The sequence below is a fragment of the Danio rerio genome, chromosome 10, assembly GCF_049306965.1.
Source record: "Danio rerio strain Tuebingen ecotype United States chromosome 10, GRCz12tu, whole genome shotgun sequence".
NCBI classification, from domain to species: domain Eukaryota; kingdom Metazoa; phylum Chordata; class Actinopteri; order Cypriniformes; family Danionidae; genus Danio; species Danio rerio.
The window spans coordinates 41,604,419-41,624,928 of NC_133185.1; the positions used below are offsets into that span (position 1 = coordinate 41,604,419).

The 20,510-nt window shown below is 34.0% G+C and overlaps 2 protein-coding genes across 9 annotated transcripts in view; both read right to left on the reverse strand.

The window, feature by feature from the left end:
• Positions 1-3,256, reverse strand: part of nipblb (NIPBL cohesin loading factor b) — a 71,880-nt gene extending 68,624 nt beyond the window's left edge. Inside the window, 1 exon segment of one of the 2 annotated variants that reach the window (NM_001161447.2) lies at positions 2,937-3,256. The gene's annotated coding sequence lies outside the window, so the exon portion shown is untranslated. 2 annotated transcript variants of the gene reach the window in all.
• Positions 3,257-7,801: 4,545 nt separating this feature from the next.
• The window catches only part of slc1a3b (solute carrier family 1 member 3b), a 30,945-nt gene continuing 18,236 nt past the window's right edge, over positions 7,802-20,510 (reverse strand). For 2 of the 7 annotated variants that reach the window (XR_012385924.1, XR_012385922.1), the window contains exons 7-11: positions 18,012-18,245; positions 17,322-17,516; positions 15,855-15,989; positions 8,512-11,849; positions 7,802-8,076 (exon numbers count right to left, since the gene is read on the reverse strand). Coding sequence is in view for 3 of the 7 variants with exons in the window: in XM_005169166.6 (XP_005169223.1) it covers positions 11,639-11,849; positions 15,855-15,989; positions 17,322-17,516; positions 18,012-18,245 (775 nt within the window). In the remaining 4 variants the exon portion in view is untranslated. 7 annotated transcript variants of the gene reach the window in all.

Genomic DNA, 20,510 nt, shown 5'->3' on the forward strand with positions numbered 1-20,510 from the left:
TTTCTGCATTTGACTACAATAATAAAACCATGAAATAATAATATTATTATTTTTATTATACTTAAATAATTAGCAAATATTACAATTAAAGTTTTTATTATAACAATAAATTCAAAAGTATAGTGGTAAGGTTTACGGTTGGTGAATTTTTAATAAATTCATAATAAATAACTTTTTTAATGTTTACAGTATATTTTCTTTATTATTATTATTATTATTATTATTATTATTATATAATCAATGTACAATAACTAGTTTTTTAGGCTAACTTAAATTTTTATTTCTGCTTTTGACCACAATAATAAAAACCATGAATGCAACTATAAATATTATTATTATTATCATCATCACAATTAATATTATTATTATACTAAAATAATTAGCAAATATTATGATTAAAGTTTTTATTATAACAATAAATTCAAAAGTATAGTGGTAAGGTTTACGGTTGGTGAATTTTCTTTATTATTATTATTATTGCCTAATGATCAATATACATTAACTAATTTTCCAGCGTAACCTTTGAATTTTTATTTCTGCTTTTGATTACAATAATAAAACCATGATATGCAACTGTAAATATTATAATTATTATTATTATTATCATTATTATTATTATTATCGTCACCATTATTATTATTACCATTATTATCATACTAAAATAATTAGCAAATATTATGATTTGATTTTTATTATAACAAATTCATAAGTACTTTTTATTTACAGTGTATGTATTTATTATTATTTTTATTATTATTATTATCATCACAATTTTTTTTGCTATTATTCATAATGTTTTATTTTATAACAATCAATTTTCCATAATTGTTATTGGTGTTTTTGACTGCAATACAAATTGATTTATTCAAATATATAGACATATTTTTAGTAATAATCACATTATTATTACACAATGTTCTTAACAATATTATGATATGTTTATATTAATATTGTTCAAAATTGCATAATAAAAATAATGGGTATTCATACAAATCAGCTGTATTGAACTCTGAGAATGAATTAACTTTATTATTTAAACCATATATATGTATATTTAACTAAATACTTTATGAATTTGTCGCATTTGAAATACATTTTTACTAAAACCTCTTTGTTAAGTGGACTTGAAACAATCTACTTTGTAAAAGCGATATATAAATAAACATGAATTGAATTTAACATTTTTATAAACAGCACTAAAAACTAAATAAAATAATATTCACAGCAATCAAATTTAGAGTCGCTATAATATTTTTTTTCAAATAAACAAATCCTGATCATCTGTAAATATCGGAATATACATAATTCATCACAATGACTATACAGGTTATATATATACCACACATGGCATACGTTTGTCTTATATACCGGGCAACAAAGCAATTTTTATAATAAACGAGTTAAAATTAAATTAAACTCTCCTTTTCATACTTTAACTGTTATTACATAAACACTGAAGTACAAATAATGAAAACTAATCTAGAACAAAAGCATCCAATGATACTGTCTTGGTTCATCTCAGGACAAGCTTCATCATGCCTGCTCATTTAATAAGGTTAATATATTAATACAGGTCTCTTATGTGAAATCTCATTCATAGATTACAGCCGCAGCTCAGAGTTTCTCCTGCAGCAGCTGCTCAATAAAACACCACAAACAAATCTGGCCGGCTTCACATTAACGTGAGCCACTTCAAGCCACTTCAAGCGTAAGTCTATGTGAGAATCTACGCTTATTACTGCAAAGTCTTGTCAACGGACACAACATTTACTTTTGGTTATTAATTAGTGCACAATTTGGATATGAAGAATAAACTAAATTGAACTGCTCCCAAATGTTTTTCCTTAGCATCTTAATAAATAATCGATGCATTTTTGCAAATATCAAAATCTGCAGTTATAAAATGCGTAAAATATTTAAATAAATTATTTCCAGCTTCTGTTTAAATACATATGTTAACTTATATATACTAATTTATTCTGGTCTTTGTGTACAAATGATATGTTTATATTTTGTTTATGTGTATTACTAATTATTTGTGAATATTATTTACACAAAAAGTCCAGCAAACAAGCACATAAGCTCATCTGAGACTTGGTTTATTAAAAAAAAAAAAATTGATATGCAGGTGAATAATTCAATAATTGATTTAAACTCCCTTCACAAATCCTGCTAGTTATGAATATTAATTCTGGACTAATAATTCTGCCTGCAAATACTTTCAAATTATTCAATCCAGTAGCAGTGCATTATTTGAGCTACACTTTGATAGATGCATAAAGGCTTTGATTTAATGACATGTTATGAATCTCATTAATAAAACTACACCAAGACAAGTTCATCCCAAGGAATATCCTTGGCTATTTAATCAGGACGTTAATGCTAATGTTTACTCTGCGAGATGTAAATAAGCATTGTTTATATTCTGAATGGCGGATTGCTTTACTATTGTGATTAATAAGTTGTGCTCTAAAATGAGAGACAGTAATGATTTCGGATGGTTCTGCTATGATTTTGGTGAACTCTGACAGGCGCTGGATGCGGTTTTACCCTGAAAGCACAGTATTGTTTACTGTGATGGAAGGTGAATGAGGTTTACTCTGTGAGGACAGTATTGTTTACTCTGGTCTGCGGAGCTGCAGGCCCGTGTGACTCTTATCTCCGGGCTTCGGGCTCATTCGCACACCTGCATCTCCAGTCGAGCCTCCCGGACCGGTTGAGTCCGTTAAAAACGGCCCGTTTTGGCCTTCCGCTCGCGAACCATCCGAACCGCGGATTCGCCTGCGGGCCCGCACCGAGCTAACGCGTATGCTAACACGGAGCGAGGGCTGCAAAACACCGATAACCTTTCGGAACGTCCGAAGCACATCCCACCCTGAAACCGGACTCTTGTTCTGCCTGGCTCGGAACATAAGAAACAGGTCCAGCGTGTTTACCTGAGTCTCTGCCGTTGAAAGGTGAAGGTGGAGGGGTTCGGGCTCGCTGTGTCCCTCTCACAACAATAATCCGGGTCGCACCGCTTCCTCTCACTGCGAACATGAAGACGGGCGGGCGGCGGTCATTCCTTCTCGCAGGCGCCCGCGGAAGCTCGCACTTTAGTCCGGATGATAGCGAAAAAGATTCGGTACCGAAATGCTCCCGGGCGCTCATAAAAAGACTCCACACAGAGACACTCTCTCTCTCGCAGAACAAAATGCCGACCGGAAGCAGTGCTGCAGGAATGACTCCCTCCACCGGCGCCGAACCAACCAGCAGCGACCCGCCGACTTCCGCTGATGCTCTCCTCCCCTTCCCTCTGCTCCATCCGCCGCTTCCCATCACTGTCCTCCGCTGAGCTCTGTGTTCTGTTTAGCTAAAGTTGGTTTATATTCGCATTATATTGAGTGGCTTATTATTATAATCACCATGGTACTTTAAGTATTCGGTCTGAAATCTAGTGCAAGTATTGAACACAAAATTAGCACTATTTAAATGACCGTGAACTAGGTTGTGCTTTGAATTAGGGTAAAGTTTGTTTATATCAGCACATTCTTTCAATGAACGTTTGTGACATGCTCCTTATATGTAATTGACTGTGAACAATGGCATAGCTTACTTAGAATTAAGGTAAAGTTTTTATATTCGCATTATATTCAGTGACAATTTGTAACATGCTCCTAGTTTACCATGGTACTTTGAATATTCGGTCTGAAATCTCATGCAAGTTTGATGTGAAATCAACATTAGTACTGTTTATTTGACTGTGAACAACCTACTTTGATAAGTATTGACTGCTAATATGATTTCATAATTTAGAATTTTATAGATTAGGTGAGGAGCTCTGACTAGAGCCACTTCTCCACATCGAGAGAAGTCAGCTGAGGTGGCTCTGGCATTTGTTTCGGATGCCTCTTAGACACCTACCTAGGGAGGTGTTCCAGGCATGTCCCACTGAAAGGAGGCCTAAGGGAAGACCAAGGACAAGCTGGAGGGACTATGTCTCTCGGCTGGCCTGGGAATGTCTTGGAATTCCCACAGAGGAACTGGAGAAAGTGTCTGGGGAGAGGGAAGTCTGGGGTTCTCCCCCAAGACTGCTGTCCCCGTGATCCAGTCCTGGGAAAGCGGATGGAAATGAATGAATATAGAATTTTCTAATAGTTTTCTAACATTAAATTATTAAGGGGAAAGTCCAAAACCAACTTTACCTCAATCTCTCAGCAGGTTTCTAACATTGCCGTTATTCAAATATATGGAGGATTTGACAGAGTAAACTTTTTATTTTTAATTTCATATTGGCATATAGGTAGTTTTGACCTGTTGTCCATTAATGTACAAAAAAAATCAATTAAAGTTTATTGAATTCTTTGTTTTTATTTGGTCTCATTTATGGATACAGGGGAAGTTTTACATTTTTTTGAAGGAGTTAATGCGGAGGTTTATGAGCAAAAGCATTGTTTTTACACAATGACTGGGCTGTTTTGCCTTCACAATGTGTCTTCTTTCAGACATCTGGAACTAAACATTCAGAATAAACATTTTTTTTAACTCACATTTGTGTCTGTAGATTTCACAGAGTGGACATTTTATTGAAACAATTGTTTGTGATAGCAGCACATATTTATTATTAGCATCTGTGTTCAGAATTTCCTAACACAGAGAAATGTGCGTGTAACATTTAACTGATTTATGTTTTTTTTTTTTGACTGTTGTTGACTTTACAGTGTCAGACAATTAAACGTGAGTTTTAAAATTGCCTTAATTCATTTATGCTCTTGAAACATGCAAGATAAGTTTGTTTGTATTAAACCTATACGATTAAATAATACTGCTACACAATGTGTGATGTAAGACTTTTGCTTAAACTTTTTATTAGTCAAAAAAAAAATAAAATAAAATAATATATATATATATATATATATATATATATATATATATATATATATATATATATATATATATATATATATATATATATATATATATATATGTCTTATTGAAACCAGAATGTTTTTCTTGACTATTATTTTAAGGGAATGTAGATACTACGGAAAGGTTTGAAATATACTTGCGTCTGGATTTACAAGCTTAATCGCGCCACCTCGCGGCACTTTAGTGTATACAGTAATTGTTCAATTACTTTCTGTTTTAATATTGGTAAAAAAAAAATCTATGAAAGGGCTGCACGGTGGCGGAGTGGGTAGCACGTTCGCTTCACAGCAAAAGGTCGCTCAGTATACATTATTCTCTTCATTAGTATCTGCTCATTTATGTCAATTATAACTTAAAACTTTTTTAATATATACTGTATAAATATTTATTAACTACAGTACCTGGCAAAAGTCTTGTCGACTATCCAAGTTTTAGGAACAACAAATAATAACTTGACTTCTAGTTGATCATTTGGTGTCAGAAGTGGACATTTATTTTATACACTTATTTTACCACAATAAAATATGATCATGCCTTGATTTTGAATTATTTAATTAGAACAGTAAGGTCTGACTTAGCTTAGACAAAAGTCTTGTCACTTAACAGAAATAATGTCCAGTATAGAATATAAAGTCATGCTGCCGTGGAAACAGAATGAATATTGTGTATGATTCCCTTTAGCTTGGAGGACTGCATCCATACATCTTTGCTACCCAAATCACTTATTAATAAAGTCATCTGGAATAGCAAAGAAAGTGTTCTTGCAGGACTCCCAGAGTTCATCAAGAGTCTTTGGAATCATTTACAATGCTTCCTCCTTTATACCCCAGACATGCTCAATAATATTCATGTCTGGTGACTGGGCTGGCCAATCCTGGAGCACCTTGACCTTCTTTGCTTTCAGGATCTTTGATGGGGAGGTTAAAGTATAAGAAGGAGCACTTTCCTGCTGAAGAATTTGCGCTTTCCTGTTGTTTGTAATGTAATGGGCAGCACAAATGTCTTGATACCTCAGGCTGTTGATGTTGCTATGCACTCTGCAGATCTCTAACACACTTCCATAGTGAATGTGACCCCAAACCATGATTTTTCCTTCACCAAACTTGACTGATTTCCGTGAGAATCTTGGCTCCATGCGGGTTCCAAAATGTCTTCTGTAGTATGTGTGATGATTGGGATGCAGTTCAACAGATGATTCATGGGGAAAATCTACCTTCTGCCTCTTTTCCAAATCAGCACATGATAACATATGTTGCTCTTACAACTGGGATCGACAACAAGACTTTTGTCAGGTAGTGTATACATCAAATGCTGCCAGCTTTAAGCCTGTTATTCTAGCATAGTCAAGTTTCTAATGAAAAACAATATAATAGAAACCATCACAGAATATTTGAATGGTTTCCACTACAAAATACCATAAAAACCATAACCCCATTTTAACCATTAAACCCAGTATATTTCAATAGAATGTTTTGGTGCATATGCTGAATTATTAGTTTTAACTTACCACCATAAAATAAAATAAAATAAAATAAAATAAAATAAAATAAAATAAAATAAAATGAAATTAAATAAATAATGAGTAGAGACCCACAGGACAGATTTCACTTACAAATCCATTAGAAATTCAGCTTTTTTGTTTTTAGATCGATATTAAAATGTATTTATCTACCTCTCACTAACGTATAAAAAATTAAAAACTGGCCAGGTTAGATTGTCTTAAAAAGTACAGGAATATTACTCTCAGGTCATCCTGTAAACACTTTACAAGCCAATATGATGAGACCGGTTTTGCCATTTCAATTTTAAAATAATTCTTTAAACTAATCATGCAAACAAGTAAATAAATAGACGAAAATAAATACATATTATAAATAATAAAAAACAAATGACAAAACAAACTAGGGGCGACACGGTGGCTCAGTGGGTAGCGCTGTCGTCTCACAGCAAGAAGGTCACTGCTTCAAGTCAATCAGTTGACATTTCTCTGTGGAGTTTGCATGTTCTCCCTGTGTTGGCGTGGGTTTCCTCTGCGTGCTTCGGTTTCCCCCACAGCTCAAATACATGCTCTATGGGTGAATTGAATAAGCTATTTGGGGCATAGTGTATGAGTGGGAATGAGTGTATGAGTGTTTCCCGGCGCTGGGTTGCAGCTAGAAGGGAATATGCTGTGTAAAACATATGCTGGATAAGTTGGCGGTTCATTCCGCTGTTGCGACCCCTGATGAATAAAGAGAATAAGCTGAAGAAAAATGAACAAATGAATGAAAACAAATACTTATCAATATCAATCTAATTCAATGTATCAATGTATTCATAATAGCTTATAGCTACACAAAATTATTCACTTTTTTTAAATTAGACCAAAAATAAAAGGTTAATTTATTGAGTTTAGGTTTAAACGCTAATAGAAACTGTCTGAAGAACATTTTTGTCCACTAGAGGGCGGCAAAACCATATCGAGAATTATTCACTGGGTTAGTTTAAAGTGATTTGTGTATACATTCATACATTTTCTTTTCGGCTTAGTCCCTTTATTAATCAGGGATAACCACAGCGGAATGAACTGCCAACTTATCCAGCATATGTTTTAATAAGCGGATGCCCTTCCAACCGAATCTCAACACTGGGAAACACCCACACACTTTCACACACACACGGCAAATTTAGCTTATTCAGTTTAACTATATACATGTCTTTGCTGTGGGGAAAACGGGAGCACCCGGTTTATATGACTAAAAATTATATTTATTTATTTATTTTTTTTTTTAAATAACGGTATTAATATGTAAAAACTACTTAATATGGTATAGTTTTCAGATAAGTTATTCAAAATTCTTTTTATTTCATATGATCACAAAATAAACAAATACAGTAAAAGATCCACACAGTCCACCGCGACTCTCCATTTTATTCAAAACTATATGGAACACACAACATCCGTATGCTCTTTAATCTATTTTCTAACCATCCATTGTTGCTTTATATAGACCTGACAGGAAATATACAGCAAAGTGAAAAACACTATGCATGAAAAAACTCAAATATAAGAAGATAAGGTCACAGTTTCCAGCTCAATGCATGTGAGTTTAATAGCAATGTTTTATAAAGATATAGATTTACAGTTTTCTCCGTTTTGGATGTCATTGCAACCATCTAAGCAGGCACCTCGATCGATGTCAAAACGACTCAAAAAATACGCCAAAATGCTAATTAATTTTATGTCAAAACCCTGACCTCCACTTGACATCCACGTCGAAAATAACGACGCAAAAATATTAGAAAATAAGACAAGTTTGACTGATTTCCAAGCTTAGATTAAAAACCAACAGTGGACTTTATACCCATTATGCTACCTTGATGTCAAAACGACGTCAAATTGACATCTAACATTGGCGTCAAAAACTTTTTCTAAAGTGTTTTACACCAATGTTAGATGTCAATTTGATGTATTTTTGATATCAAAAGTCAATTGAAACCAAATAAATTATAATTTTTGACGTGTCTTAGGTGTTTTAAACGTCGTTTAGACATCAAGGTGCCTGCTGGGACGAGACTGTAAATATTCACGAATATTTACAACAGTTAATATTAAGTAGCAGCTATATTTTCATTATAATGTTATAGGCAATAAAGGATCAGTAAATAGAATACAAATAAATCTCATAAATGCACTATAGCATGTGTGTCATTTAGGATTAGTTAAGAAATCAAATAGCAGCTAAAACACTGAGGAATATCTGAGTCTTCTCATACATAAAGATGCGTCAAGCTTTCGAAGCTAAACATAATTTTTCCTGCTCATATTTACAGTTTGACATATTTTATACTTAATTTTTCTGAAGATCACAATATATACGAAGCCCAAAATGGTTCATCTTGGATCCTGCGTGCCTGGTGCAGAACTTAAAGTGTAATAACTTACTCTGACATTAATTTCTGCTTAAAATCCGTTCTGTCAACATTTACAAAACCAGTGGCAAACACTGGTCACCAACATACAAATGCCCTCCATATCCAACACTGATTCATATTTCAGCTCATTATTAAAATAAGAAAAACCAATACAAACAAAGGTTGTTACGTATTTAATAAAGAAAAAAAAAAATCTCCTGCCAAATCAAAAGAACAATCAGTGTGACCTGGAAAACCAAACCAAAAACACGATAACAAAAATTACAGACAAAAGAAAAAATAAACATAAAAAACCCTAAAAATATACATACAGTGGCCCCAAAACATATCTGGACACATAAGTAATGCTTTAAAAAAGGTTGTAAAAAGTTATTATTAAACCAAGAGGCAACCAGAAGCAAAATGACTTTGTCACATTTTTAATGTCAAGTTTAATTCATATTCCTATTAACGAGCATTCGACAACCAGAAAGTGTCCAAATAATATTTTTCTTGAATAGTGCGCTTGTTCTAGATTCCATTAAAATGAATGCATTTTAATTTTGATATTGTTTATGCTCTAAAAATATTTATTTTTTAATTGCCATCTCTGATTTAATAAGGAACTTTTAACACCCATGGAAAGACAAAAAGGTTCTTAAGGTAATCTAAAAAGTTTCTTTATATGTAGAACTAATAATGTTTCTTTAAAGGGCCATGAACCCCCCCACCCCCTGTCTCAGCAGGGTGTTTTCACACCTCTAGTTTAAAAAAAGTCAGGAAAGTGGCTGAGTCCAGCTTTGTTTAGGTGAGTTTCGAATGGCGAAAGAGGGAAGGATTGCAGGCAGCAACACAAACACAGACGCAGAGGAGATAGACAGTGATTCGGAGAGCAGCATTTACAGCAGACCTGAGAGCTGTGTGAAAGCGAAATATTTTCATTCCATAATATTGTAGTGATTTTAACGTACTGTAAACTTAGGGTGCTTTCACATCTGCAGTTCGCTTCATTTGGTCCGGACCAAGGGTAATAAATGATACATTTTTGCATTTTCTGCCATCTTTGGGTCGTTTGCACACCACACTGCTGGCTTTGGTCCGAACCAGTTGAAACGAACCAAAACGCAGTCATCTGACAAAATCCACATCTCTCATTGGCCAGATGTTGTTGAACATATTTCCTAAACTGCTTAGATTGGTTAGAATTCACGTGTGGGAAAATGCCAATGAACTCCCGCAAGCAAACAAAACCGGCAGACACAAAATGTTGTTTTTACTCTAGAAGGACGACTGCGCTGACTGATTGAATGCCTGCTTTAGACAAACTATACATTTCAAGAATGAAGCGCGGCTGCGGCTGGAAAACAATGTTTTAATGCATCGCTCGTCACTTCAGGAGGAGGCCTGAATTAATTTAGTTAAACTGTGACATGGTCATCTTGCAGAAAAAATTACCAACGATTCGTCAGGTAATGTTTTCCCCTCTCTCTCTCTCTCTGTTGGTAAATCGCTGTCAACAAATATTTTTCCTCCATACCCCATAATGCACAGCGCATCGGCCTATTGCAGCTCGATTAGTCCAAAAGGCGCAGTACTTTTTGCAGTTGGACCTGTTTTAGTACGGATCATATTCTCACCACAAATGAACCGTTCCAGGGTTTGTTTGAAAGCATACCGAGGCCACCTCTTCAAGCTGGTCTCTGTACGCTTATTTGGTCCGCTTTTGGTGCGCACTCGAGTACGATTGCTGCATTCTTACCTGCCCAAACGAACCGCACCAAAAGGGAAAACAAACTCTAGTGCGATTCAATCAAACTAAATAAGGCAGGTGTGAAAGCACCCTAAGTAACTCAATCATTTTGACTGAGGTATGTCTTTAAAAACTAAAAGAGTACTGCTGATGATAAGAACTAACTTTGCATCTGAATAAACAAACAAAAAACACTGATCAAACACAAATCTATAGAGACAGGACAATCAACACCAACTGGAGCCGCGTCTTTTTTTTAAAAGAAGACAAGCGTCAAATCCAGATTACACCATTTCCAGATGCGAAAAGCTCTCAGGTAAAAAATGTTTCTTATGAATGTATTTTTGTCGCGTGTTAGCAGACCACTGTAATCCACACATGTGAGTCCATACGCGATTGGTGCTCTCATCGTGGGGAAATGAAAACAAAACCTTCGTTGCTGCACATTTTTAAACGCAACACTGACGACCCATGTCTCAAAACAATTCTTCTACTGCTTGTTTGAATTACGGTTGGCAACACAACTAGTGTCTCTCTGAACAATGTAACAAGTAAAAGAGGTCTTCGAAGTTTTATCTCATTCTTAATAAAGCGCGCTGATTGGTTCGAACCAAGTCTTTCTGTGAATTAATGAAAAGATGTGCTGAAAACTCAGTGACGTCACGTTGTATCGGCCCGTATATACAGACAGCCAATTTCCACGCTGGGATTTACACAAGTATCTCACAGCCGTGATGGTGCTTTAAAATTTCTTTTCAAACCAGAAGAATGAATTTGCTCGAAACAACGCAAAAACAACCAATGTTCACTTGTTAGCTAACTATATGTGTCCTAATAGTGTTTTTAGCAATGTGGGACATTCATATGAATATCGACATCTCGAAAAATGTGTTGGTGTTTCATGACCCTTTAAGTAAATATTGGAAGTTTGATCTATGGCATTGTCTCTAGCTCCTCTTCAAGAACTTTTATATTTAAGAGAGTAACGCAATTGAATCAATTGTTCATCTATACTTAAAGGCCACTGTACAAACAAACACAAACAGAAATAAAACGTATCCTTGGTAGGGTGTTGAACATCAGCCTCTACATCTTGGTCTCGCTGTCTGGAGGTTTCTCGTTCTCGTATTCGTTCTCCTGAGGGATCTTCTGGTAGGGTTTCTTCAGCTCGTTCTCCTCCAGCACTGAGCTGCCCAGCTCCACATCCCCGCCCTGGAGCTCATCTTTGGACAGGAACTCGATGATTCCAGCTCCTATTGAATCTCCCAGCACATTAGTTGTTGTGCGCAGTCGATCCCTGAAAAAAAAAGGAAATAAGGAATTCAGTTACATGTTGTGTGTCCAGTGCAAAGCTTTGTGGGATTGTAGTTTTTTTTAGTCATTAAAGGTGAACCATTGTGCTCCTTTTTACAAGATGTAAAATAAGTCTCTGATGTTAGAGTGTGTGTGAAGTTTCCACTTAAAATACCACACAAATAATGTTTAATAACTCTGAAACTTTAGGCTTTAGGCTTTTATCCTAATGAGCTGTGATAAACAATGCTAAATGTCTGGTGAAAGGTTAATGTGACTATTTTCAATTTCATAAGGTTCCTTTTACAGCATCACTGTTGTAATGTAATTAAAATACATTCAGTTAAATAGACTTAAGCATTCATTTAGTTGCTAAAGCGTAAAACAAGATGAAAGACCGTGTGAACACTAGTGATCAGCCGGCGACCGCTGAAACTCCATTGAAAATACTGGGGTAAAATTTTAAAGACATGGTTTTTCATTGCTTCTTGTCTGGTTTGTGACCCACTTTATATTGTATATCTATCAGGCAGTGAAGATCACAGATTTTTTTATGTGAATCTAAAGTCAGACCTTAAACGTGGCAATTTTATAATGAGAAGACCGTTCACCGAAAGCGCTGGGGTTGGCTGGTTGAAATGAAAAGTCTGTGTGCATGTACCTCATTGTGTCATTTTGGTGACCGACATTTTAAATTGAAATGAGATTGTGCTCTTTTCAAAAGAGGGCGGTGCTAAAAATGCCTATGTGTCAGCATAGCGGCAGATTCAAAAATAAGACTAATCTCCTATGCTAATGAGGGGGAGATCATCACCAGTGGGCGGGGCTTTCCCCTTCTTATGACACAAACAAATTTTTACCAAAAGAAGCTGGTTATATACACATACTGCTGCCACACAACTCTTTAAACCCCTTATGAAAGTGTTGTATGCATAATAAGTCCCCTTTAAAGAAATAGTTTAACAAACAATAAACAATTTTTTTCTATTAGCTGCAAAAATTCTTCCTTTTGGTCTTGTAGAAAGGGTTTATGGATTATGGGTTACTATGGACTAATTGAATCCACTAATTTCGTATTTTGTTGCACTTCCATTGGATTTTAATATCTAAATCTTAAATATATTTTGAAGGCACCTTAAGTAAACCAGCTCCAGATTCAGCCAAACACAACCAAAATGTCTGCAACCTGATGTACAGACAACAGAAATTTGTCGAGCATGACCACAAATACGCAGTGCCATATTAAAAGGTAAACATTTTGCCAATATGCTACAACATTGCACAGCCTCTGGTATAAAAAAGCAGAGATTTAAATGGAAGAACATGATAATCTTACATTGGCTAACATTGTCATTATGTAGTTAACAGTTTATCAAAGTCATCTATTGTAGTCTATTACAGATACATATGAGTAAATAATAAATAACACTAATTACACAAATCTATAAATATAAATGATCTCTAAATTTTCATCTATTTAGTGAAATACAGTATTAATGTGTAAATAAATATCAGCAAAGCTCGATTAGTTGTCAAAAGTTTTCTACTTTCCTCTCAGTTTTCATCCTAGTTTAAAAAGAGGCTCTTTTAGCCGTGTAACTTGTGGGGATCTATCTGGAATGATTAATTTGGCCAACCTAATTACGTTTCTATGTTAAAACCAATTGAATTACATGAAATTCGTGGAGAAAAAAAATATGGAGCAAGTCTCATGGGAACATATCAAAGTGTGTCACCTGGGTGGATGATGGAAAAAATGAAGGGAGTCCCAAATAAGAGGAAAAATGAAGTGCTAAACAGTCCGTTTAGAAAAAGACTCTTTCTGTTTTGCCTTATTTTACATAAGTAGTTTGAACAAACATTAATATATATACATTTTTTTGTCTGTGCCAAATGACAAAATGTAAATGTAACATTTCATACACTCAATAAATTATTTTACTACTTGTTTAAACTACTTATATAAAATAAGTTAAAACACTCGACAGCTTTGTTTAGATTTTAGTAACTGTAACTTTGACTTTTTTATTCAGTTTGTGGCCTCATAATATTTGTAACATTGTAAGCTATGACATCGTCTTGCATTTTTTTTTTACTACAAAGATGCCATTCTCGCGCGTATAGTAAACAATGTAAACAACAGCTCTCAGGAAGAAACTGTGACATAAACAAATGAATAACCGGTCATAATTTAACACTATTGTGTCGTTGGACTAAATGTGTTCTTTAGGATGTTGTTCTGAGGACTCTTACCTTTCGAAATAAACCGTGATGTACAGCATTCAATGCGTGTGTGTCTTGTTATTATGATAAGTATGTACTCCATATCTAATAGGCGTTTTCTGTACAACTTACATAAATACGTTCATTATAAGCTTCCACTGAAAAACAACGAGCTATGGCTGCTTGAGCGTTTTAGCTTTAGACAGATGTATAGTTTGTAAAGATTACTTGTATTCTTTTTGATGTAATCAATTCGTAAACACTGACATGTTCAAAAACAGCGCCCCAGTGGGTTCACGTCCTGATGCTGGCTAAATACAATTCTTGAGATTTTTTTAGGACAACTTAATTGTTTTATGTTCAAACCACTTACATTTGTTAAGTTAACTTAAATGATTTGTGTTGCATCAACAAAACTAGCTTTTAATGATTTGATAGTCTATTGTAAGATACAATTAATGTCTATCTATACACGACCTGACAAAAGTCTTGTTGTCTAAGTTTTAGGAACACTAAATATTAACTTGACTTGATCATTTGGTATCAGAATAAAAGGCAATGGCCGCTAGATATGCTTATTTTACCAAAATAAAACATGATCATGCCTTGATTTTAGATTATTTAATTAGGACAGTAAGGTCTGACTATGCTTAGACAAAAGTCTTGTCACTGAACAGAAATAATGATCCGTATAGAATATAAAGTCTGCAGTGGAAACAAAATGAATATTGTGTATGACTCCCATGAGCGTGGAGGACTGCATCCATACATCTCTGCAATGACTCAAGTCACTTATTAATAAAGTCTTCTGCAATGGCAAAAAAGTGTTCTTGCAGGACTCCCAGAGTTCATCAAGATTCCTTGAATTCATCTTCAATCCCTCCTCCTCCATCATACTCCAGACATGCTCAATAATGTTCATGTCTGGTGACTGGGCTGGCCAATCCTGGGGCAACTTGACCTTCTTTGCATTCAGGAACTTTGATGCGGAGGCTGAAGTATGAAAAGGAGCGCTATCCTGCTGAACAATTTGTCCTCTGCTGTGGTTTGTAATGTAATGGGCAGCACAAATGTCTTGATCCCTCAGGCTGTTGATGTTGCTATTCACTCTGCAGATCTCTCGCAAACCATGATTTTTCCTTCACCAAACTTGACTGATTTCTGTAATAATCTTGGGTCCATTTAGGTTCGAATAGGTCTTGTGCAGTATTTGTGATTATTGGGAAGCAGTTCAACAGATGATTCATCAGAAAAATCGGCCACTTGAATGATTCAAATGATCAACTAGAAGTCAAGTTATTATTTGTTGCTCTCAAAACTGGGATTAACAACAAGACTTTTGCAAGGTAGTGTATGTAATTTTATGATTTTTTAGCTCTTCTGAAGATAAAACATGGGTATTGTGTTGTCTAACATCAACATATATGAAAAAAGGGCATATTGTTGTTGATTTTTTGTACCATTTCTAACATTATAAATAACATTTTTAGTAGGTAAATAAATTTTAAAAATATTAATTTATATTAATTAAAAATAAATTAGGTAAAAAATGGCATCAGTAGTTCACCGAATAAAACAAAAAGTACATTTTCCTCAAACACCATAATAAATCATGAAATAAAATCAAGAAAAAATAAAATAATAAATCATATATAAGTACAGAAAATGTAAATTTTTTATTATTATAATTTATTGTTCTGATGTTTAATTTTATTCTATTAAATGTAAATAGATATAGATTGAGAGAAAAAGAGATGAAATCAAGATTCAGTATGAGGTCACTCACAGGAACCAATCAACTGCAATGATTAGGGTGATGTCATCGGTTGGGAGTCCAACTGAAGTCAGCACAATCACCATGGTGACCAGACCAGCCTGTGGAATTCCAGCCGCTCCGATACTTGCAGCAGTGGCCGTGATGCTACATTAATAATACACATATCAATTATTCAGCCAAATCAACAGCTCTTCATTTAAAGAGCTGCACAATATTGTTATCAATCCCAATCAGATTTTTTTTTTAGATTTAGAGGCTGCCTGAGATGAGTGTCAGTATAATCTAGAAATAGAAATGCATGTTAAAAAAACAAGTTATTTCTTTTAATTATATATGAAATAAGCACAAACGCATGCACATCACTTTAAACGGGTGCTCAGCCAAACAGCAAAAAGTGAAAAACTATATATTGTGACTGTCTGAACATAGATGAAGAGCCAGTGTTGTCACAATCACCAGTGATTCAGGCTTGTAGATCGCTGGGAATCATTCACTTTTACTCAGGACTAGAAATCCTGTCATGCACCACTCACCCACACCTGTTTCTGTTCCGCTGATTGCTAACACACACAGCTGAAGCGGTTTAGAATTAATTACATGGACTTTAAAAGCAGCACAGACACACATACACACACATACCAGTTGCTGGGTCTTGTATAAAATTTAAAATATATAAAAAAATGGTTTTGATTTGTTGTGATTTAAAAATGTTAAACTCTTTTCAACGCACACAGTTTCAATAGCAAGTTTGAAATCGCAAACTATAATTGATACTGGTATTTGGTTATAATCGCAAATATCATATATGATCCATGATATATGAAAATATGATTAAAATAAGATTAATCGTGTAACCCTAATTCATACATCAGCATTTTTTATTTTATTATTTTTAACATTTTTATTTATTTTATTTTGTTTTTAATATAATTTCTTATTTATTTAATTTATACATTTCTTATAATTAAATTTTTTTATTTCTGTTTAATTTAGTTTTATTTAAATACATTTTTATTTTATTTTATAACTTATTTCATTTTATTTTATATTTAATTAATCTTATTTACTTTATTTTATTTTATTAAAAAAATATATTTTATGTGAAGGCGACACAGTGACTTACAGTCGCTTCACAGCAAAAATGTCACTGGTTCGAGTCCCAGCTAGGCCAGTTGCCATTTCTGTGTGGAGTTTGCATGTTCTCACTGTGTTCATGTGGGTTTCCTCCGGGTGCTCTGGTTCCCCCACAGTCCAAAGACATGCGCTATAGGTGAATTGAATAAACTAAATTGTCCAAAGTGTATGAGTGTGTATGGGTGTTTCCCAAAACTGGGTTGCAGCAGGAAGGGCATCCGCTGTGTAAAACATATGCTGGATAAGTTGGCGGTTCATTCCGCTGTGGCGACCCCTGATGAATAAAGGGACTAAGCAGAAGGAAAAGGAATAAATGAATGATTTGATTTGAAAATAACCCACCTAATAGTTATGATCTGCCCGAAGTTCATTTCCATGTTGTTCACCTGGGCGATAAAGATGGCTGCCAGGGCTTCATACAGAGCTGTTCCGTCCATGTTGATGGTGGCTCCAACAGGAAGAACAAATCGAGTCACGCGTTTGTCCACTTTATTATTCTCCTCCAGGCATTTAAAGGTAATGGGAAGAGTGGCAGAGCTGGTGGACAATAATAAAAAATAAATAAAAACTGTGAAATAGCTGTCAAATCTTCCCATGATGTCAGACATAGAGTTGTCACAACACTGGAATTTCTACACTGTAAAATATTGCTGTAGAATTTACAGTATTACTGGCAATTTTGGTTACCTGTATTACTTTAAAAGTTACAAGTGCACTGTAAATGAACAATTACAACTGTGTTGTAGTTTTACAGCACAATTAAAGTTAAACATTTACAGTGCGCTAGTAAATTTTACAGTATTTTTACAGTATTACTGGGAAATGTACAAGAGCACTGTAAATTACCTATGACAACTTTGCTTAAATTTTCCAGCACAAATGTAATTAATATTTTACAGTGCACTTGTAACTTTTACAGTATTACTGACAACCATCACTGGCTATAACATAACATTATTGTATTATTTCAAATATTTCAGTATCAATATACATATATATATATATAGAAATATGAATAATAAAGTGGCGTACCTGGACGAGGTGCCGAGAGCTGTGATGAGAGCCTGCAGCAAACCAGTGATGAAGATGAAGGGGTTTTTGCGAGTGATGACGAAGTATAAAGTGGGCAGAATGATTATGCCGTGTATCATGAGGCCGATTATCACCGTAACCGTATACATGCCCAGCTGCCCACCCATCGCTGTGATGTCATCCATCTCCACGATTTTACCAGCAATCAGGAAGAGGATACCAATAGGTGCGTACCTGAGGATATGATATGATGTTTAAACATACTGTAGGATTTATGCACAGTCAAAATTATTATCTCTCCTGTGAATTTTTTTTTCAAATATTTCACAAATGATGTTTAATAGAGCAAGATATTTTTTACAGAATTTCCTATAATATTTTTCTTCTGGAGAAAGTCTTATTTGTTTTATTTCAGCTAGAATAAATGCAGTTTTTAATTAATCATTTTAAGGTTAATATTATTAGCCCCCCATAATCAATATGTTTTTCCGATTGTCTACAGAACAAACCAAGGGTGTGGAATGAGTATGACCAGAGGGGACGTGTCTCCACCAATATCCACCAATTAAGGAAATGTTCCCACCAATAATTTATTCGCCTCCAAAATAAAATAATGCTCAGTCGAAGTTTTTCAGTCAGGCTTACTGTGCAAGACTCGTGTGAGAAATGGACATAAGCAGCTACGTTTCAAAGAAAAGTGTAAGGCACTTGAAGTCAAGTTCGCTACAAGTCCACCAAAATAGTAATCAGGGATGTGCAATTAATAATTATTTTTTTTAAATTTGTTAATAAAAAAACAACAATCGAGATAAAATGTTCATTGTGTCATATGCCTCCCCCTTTCCTTGTCAAAGTAAAATCATTTAAATGTAGTTTTGCATTGTCAGACATGCTTGATTTAATCTTGTTGTTTTTTCTAATAGTTTATTTTATTTTATTTATTTATTACTTATTTAATTATTTTTATTTTTTAAGCGCAAAATTGAACATGTGTTGTTCTGTTTACATGCTCAGGGAAGGAACAGAATGTGGACATGTAAAGTCATCTTTTAGCTTAAGGTACTGTTGGACTTTTCCCAAGTCCTCCACGTGCTCTTGATATTAAACAATTGAAATTATTTACTGCCTCCGACCGGCTTAAGCATGTTGAGGACTTGGAGAAAAGTCCAACAATTCAGACATGTTTACTTGCAAAAATGGTGTTCAGGTGTGGCGGTAAGTGATTATGCACAAATAAGCTCTCAGTAAACGGAAGTCTTTATTAAACTACCTGTTTTGTCAGAAATTCCTTTTACTTTACAGTTTAAATGTGAAGTTACATTTAAATCTTATAATTGGGGTGTGGAGGTTGGTGTCAAATTACCCACCAATATCAAAAGCAAATCTATGTTCTTGAAACAAACCATCCATACAACGACTTGCCTAATTATCCTAACTTGCCCAGTTAACCTAATTAAGCCTTTAAATGTCACTTTAAGCTGAATACTAGCATCTTAAAAAAATTTCTAGTAAAATATTCTGTACTGTCATCATGGCAAAGATGGCAAAGAAATAAGTTATTAGAAACAAGTTATTAAAACTATTATGTTTAGAAATCTGTATAAAACTAAGGCATCCAGAAACATCCATGCTTGTTAATAAGATTTCCTAAAATGTCACTAAGCTACTCATGCAGATGAAAAAAAAAAAGGGTCAGGAAAAAAGGGTCACTCAAAATGAGAGCATTTCTGCCCAGACAATGAGAAAATCAATCTAATTTTGCAGTAAAGTACGCTGAGGCTTTTGTGTGATGAATCTGATGAATTTCTTTTTCTTTAGCCATGTACTTGACAAATCAATTTGTTGTTAAGGCTGATTTTTTTTTACTATAATCAAAACCTTATCATAAACAAACTGGCATTAAATAAACACAGATAAATATTTACTGAGGAAGTTATATCATAATGGTTAATATTGATACAAACACAATCACTGCTAATCATTTTAAATGCTTTTAAAAGGCATTTTTAGCTCTGATAGACAGTAAATTAAATAACTGAAAAGAGGAAATATCAATCTCATCATCTTTTCTCTTTTCTAATTCTTTTTTTTTTTAACTTTTTTATTGATAAACTTGCACATTTTAAAAAATTATTATTATTATTTATTAATATATTTTTTCCATTTTTAATCATTTTTTTTTTCAGAGGATATGTTTGTTTAAATTAATAAATTTTATTTATTTTATTTCATTTTAAGGGGATAGTAGTAAAACAAAAAAACTAAGATAGTCTGTAATTGTTTATTTATTCTGTATTATATATTACTATGTATGGTCTTGTTAAATAAAAAAAAAACACTTATGACCGGCACAGCTACATTTAGAAGATCAAAAATACACTGTGCTAGTTTTAAATGTTATAATGAAATAACTGCTTTCTATTTTAAATTGTTGGAAATGTTATTTATTTCTGAAGTTTCAGCATGGTTATCCCAGACTTCACATGATCCTTCAAAAAT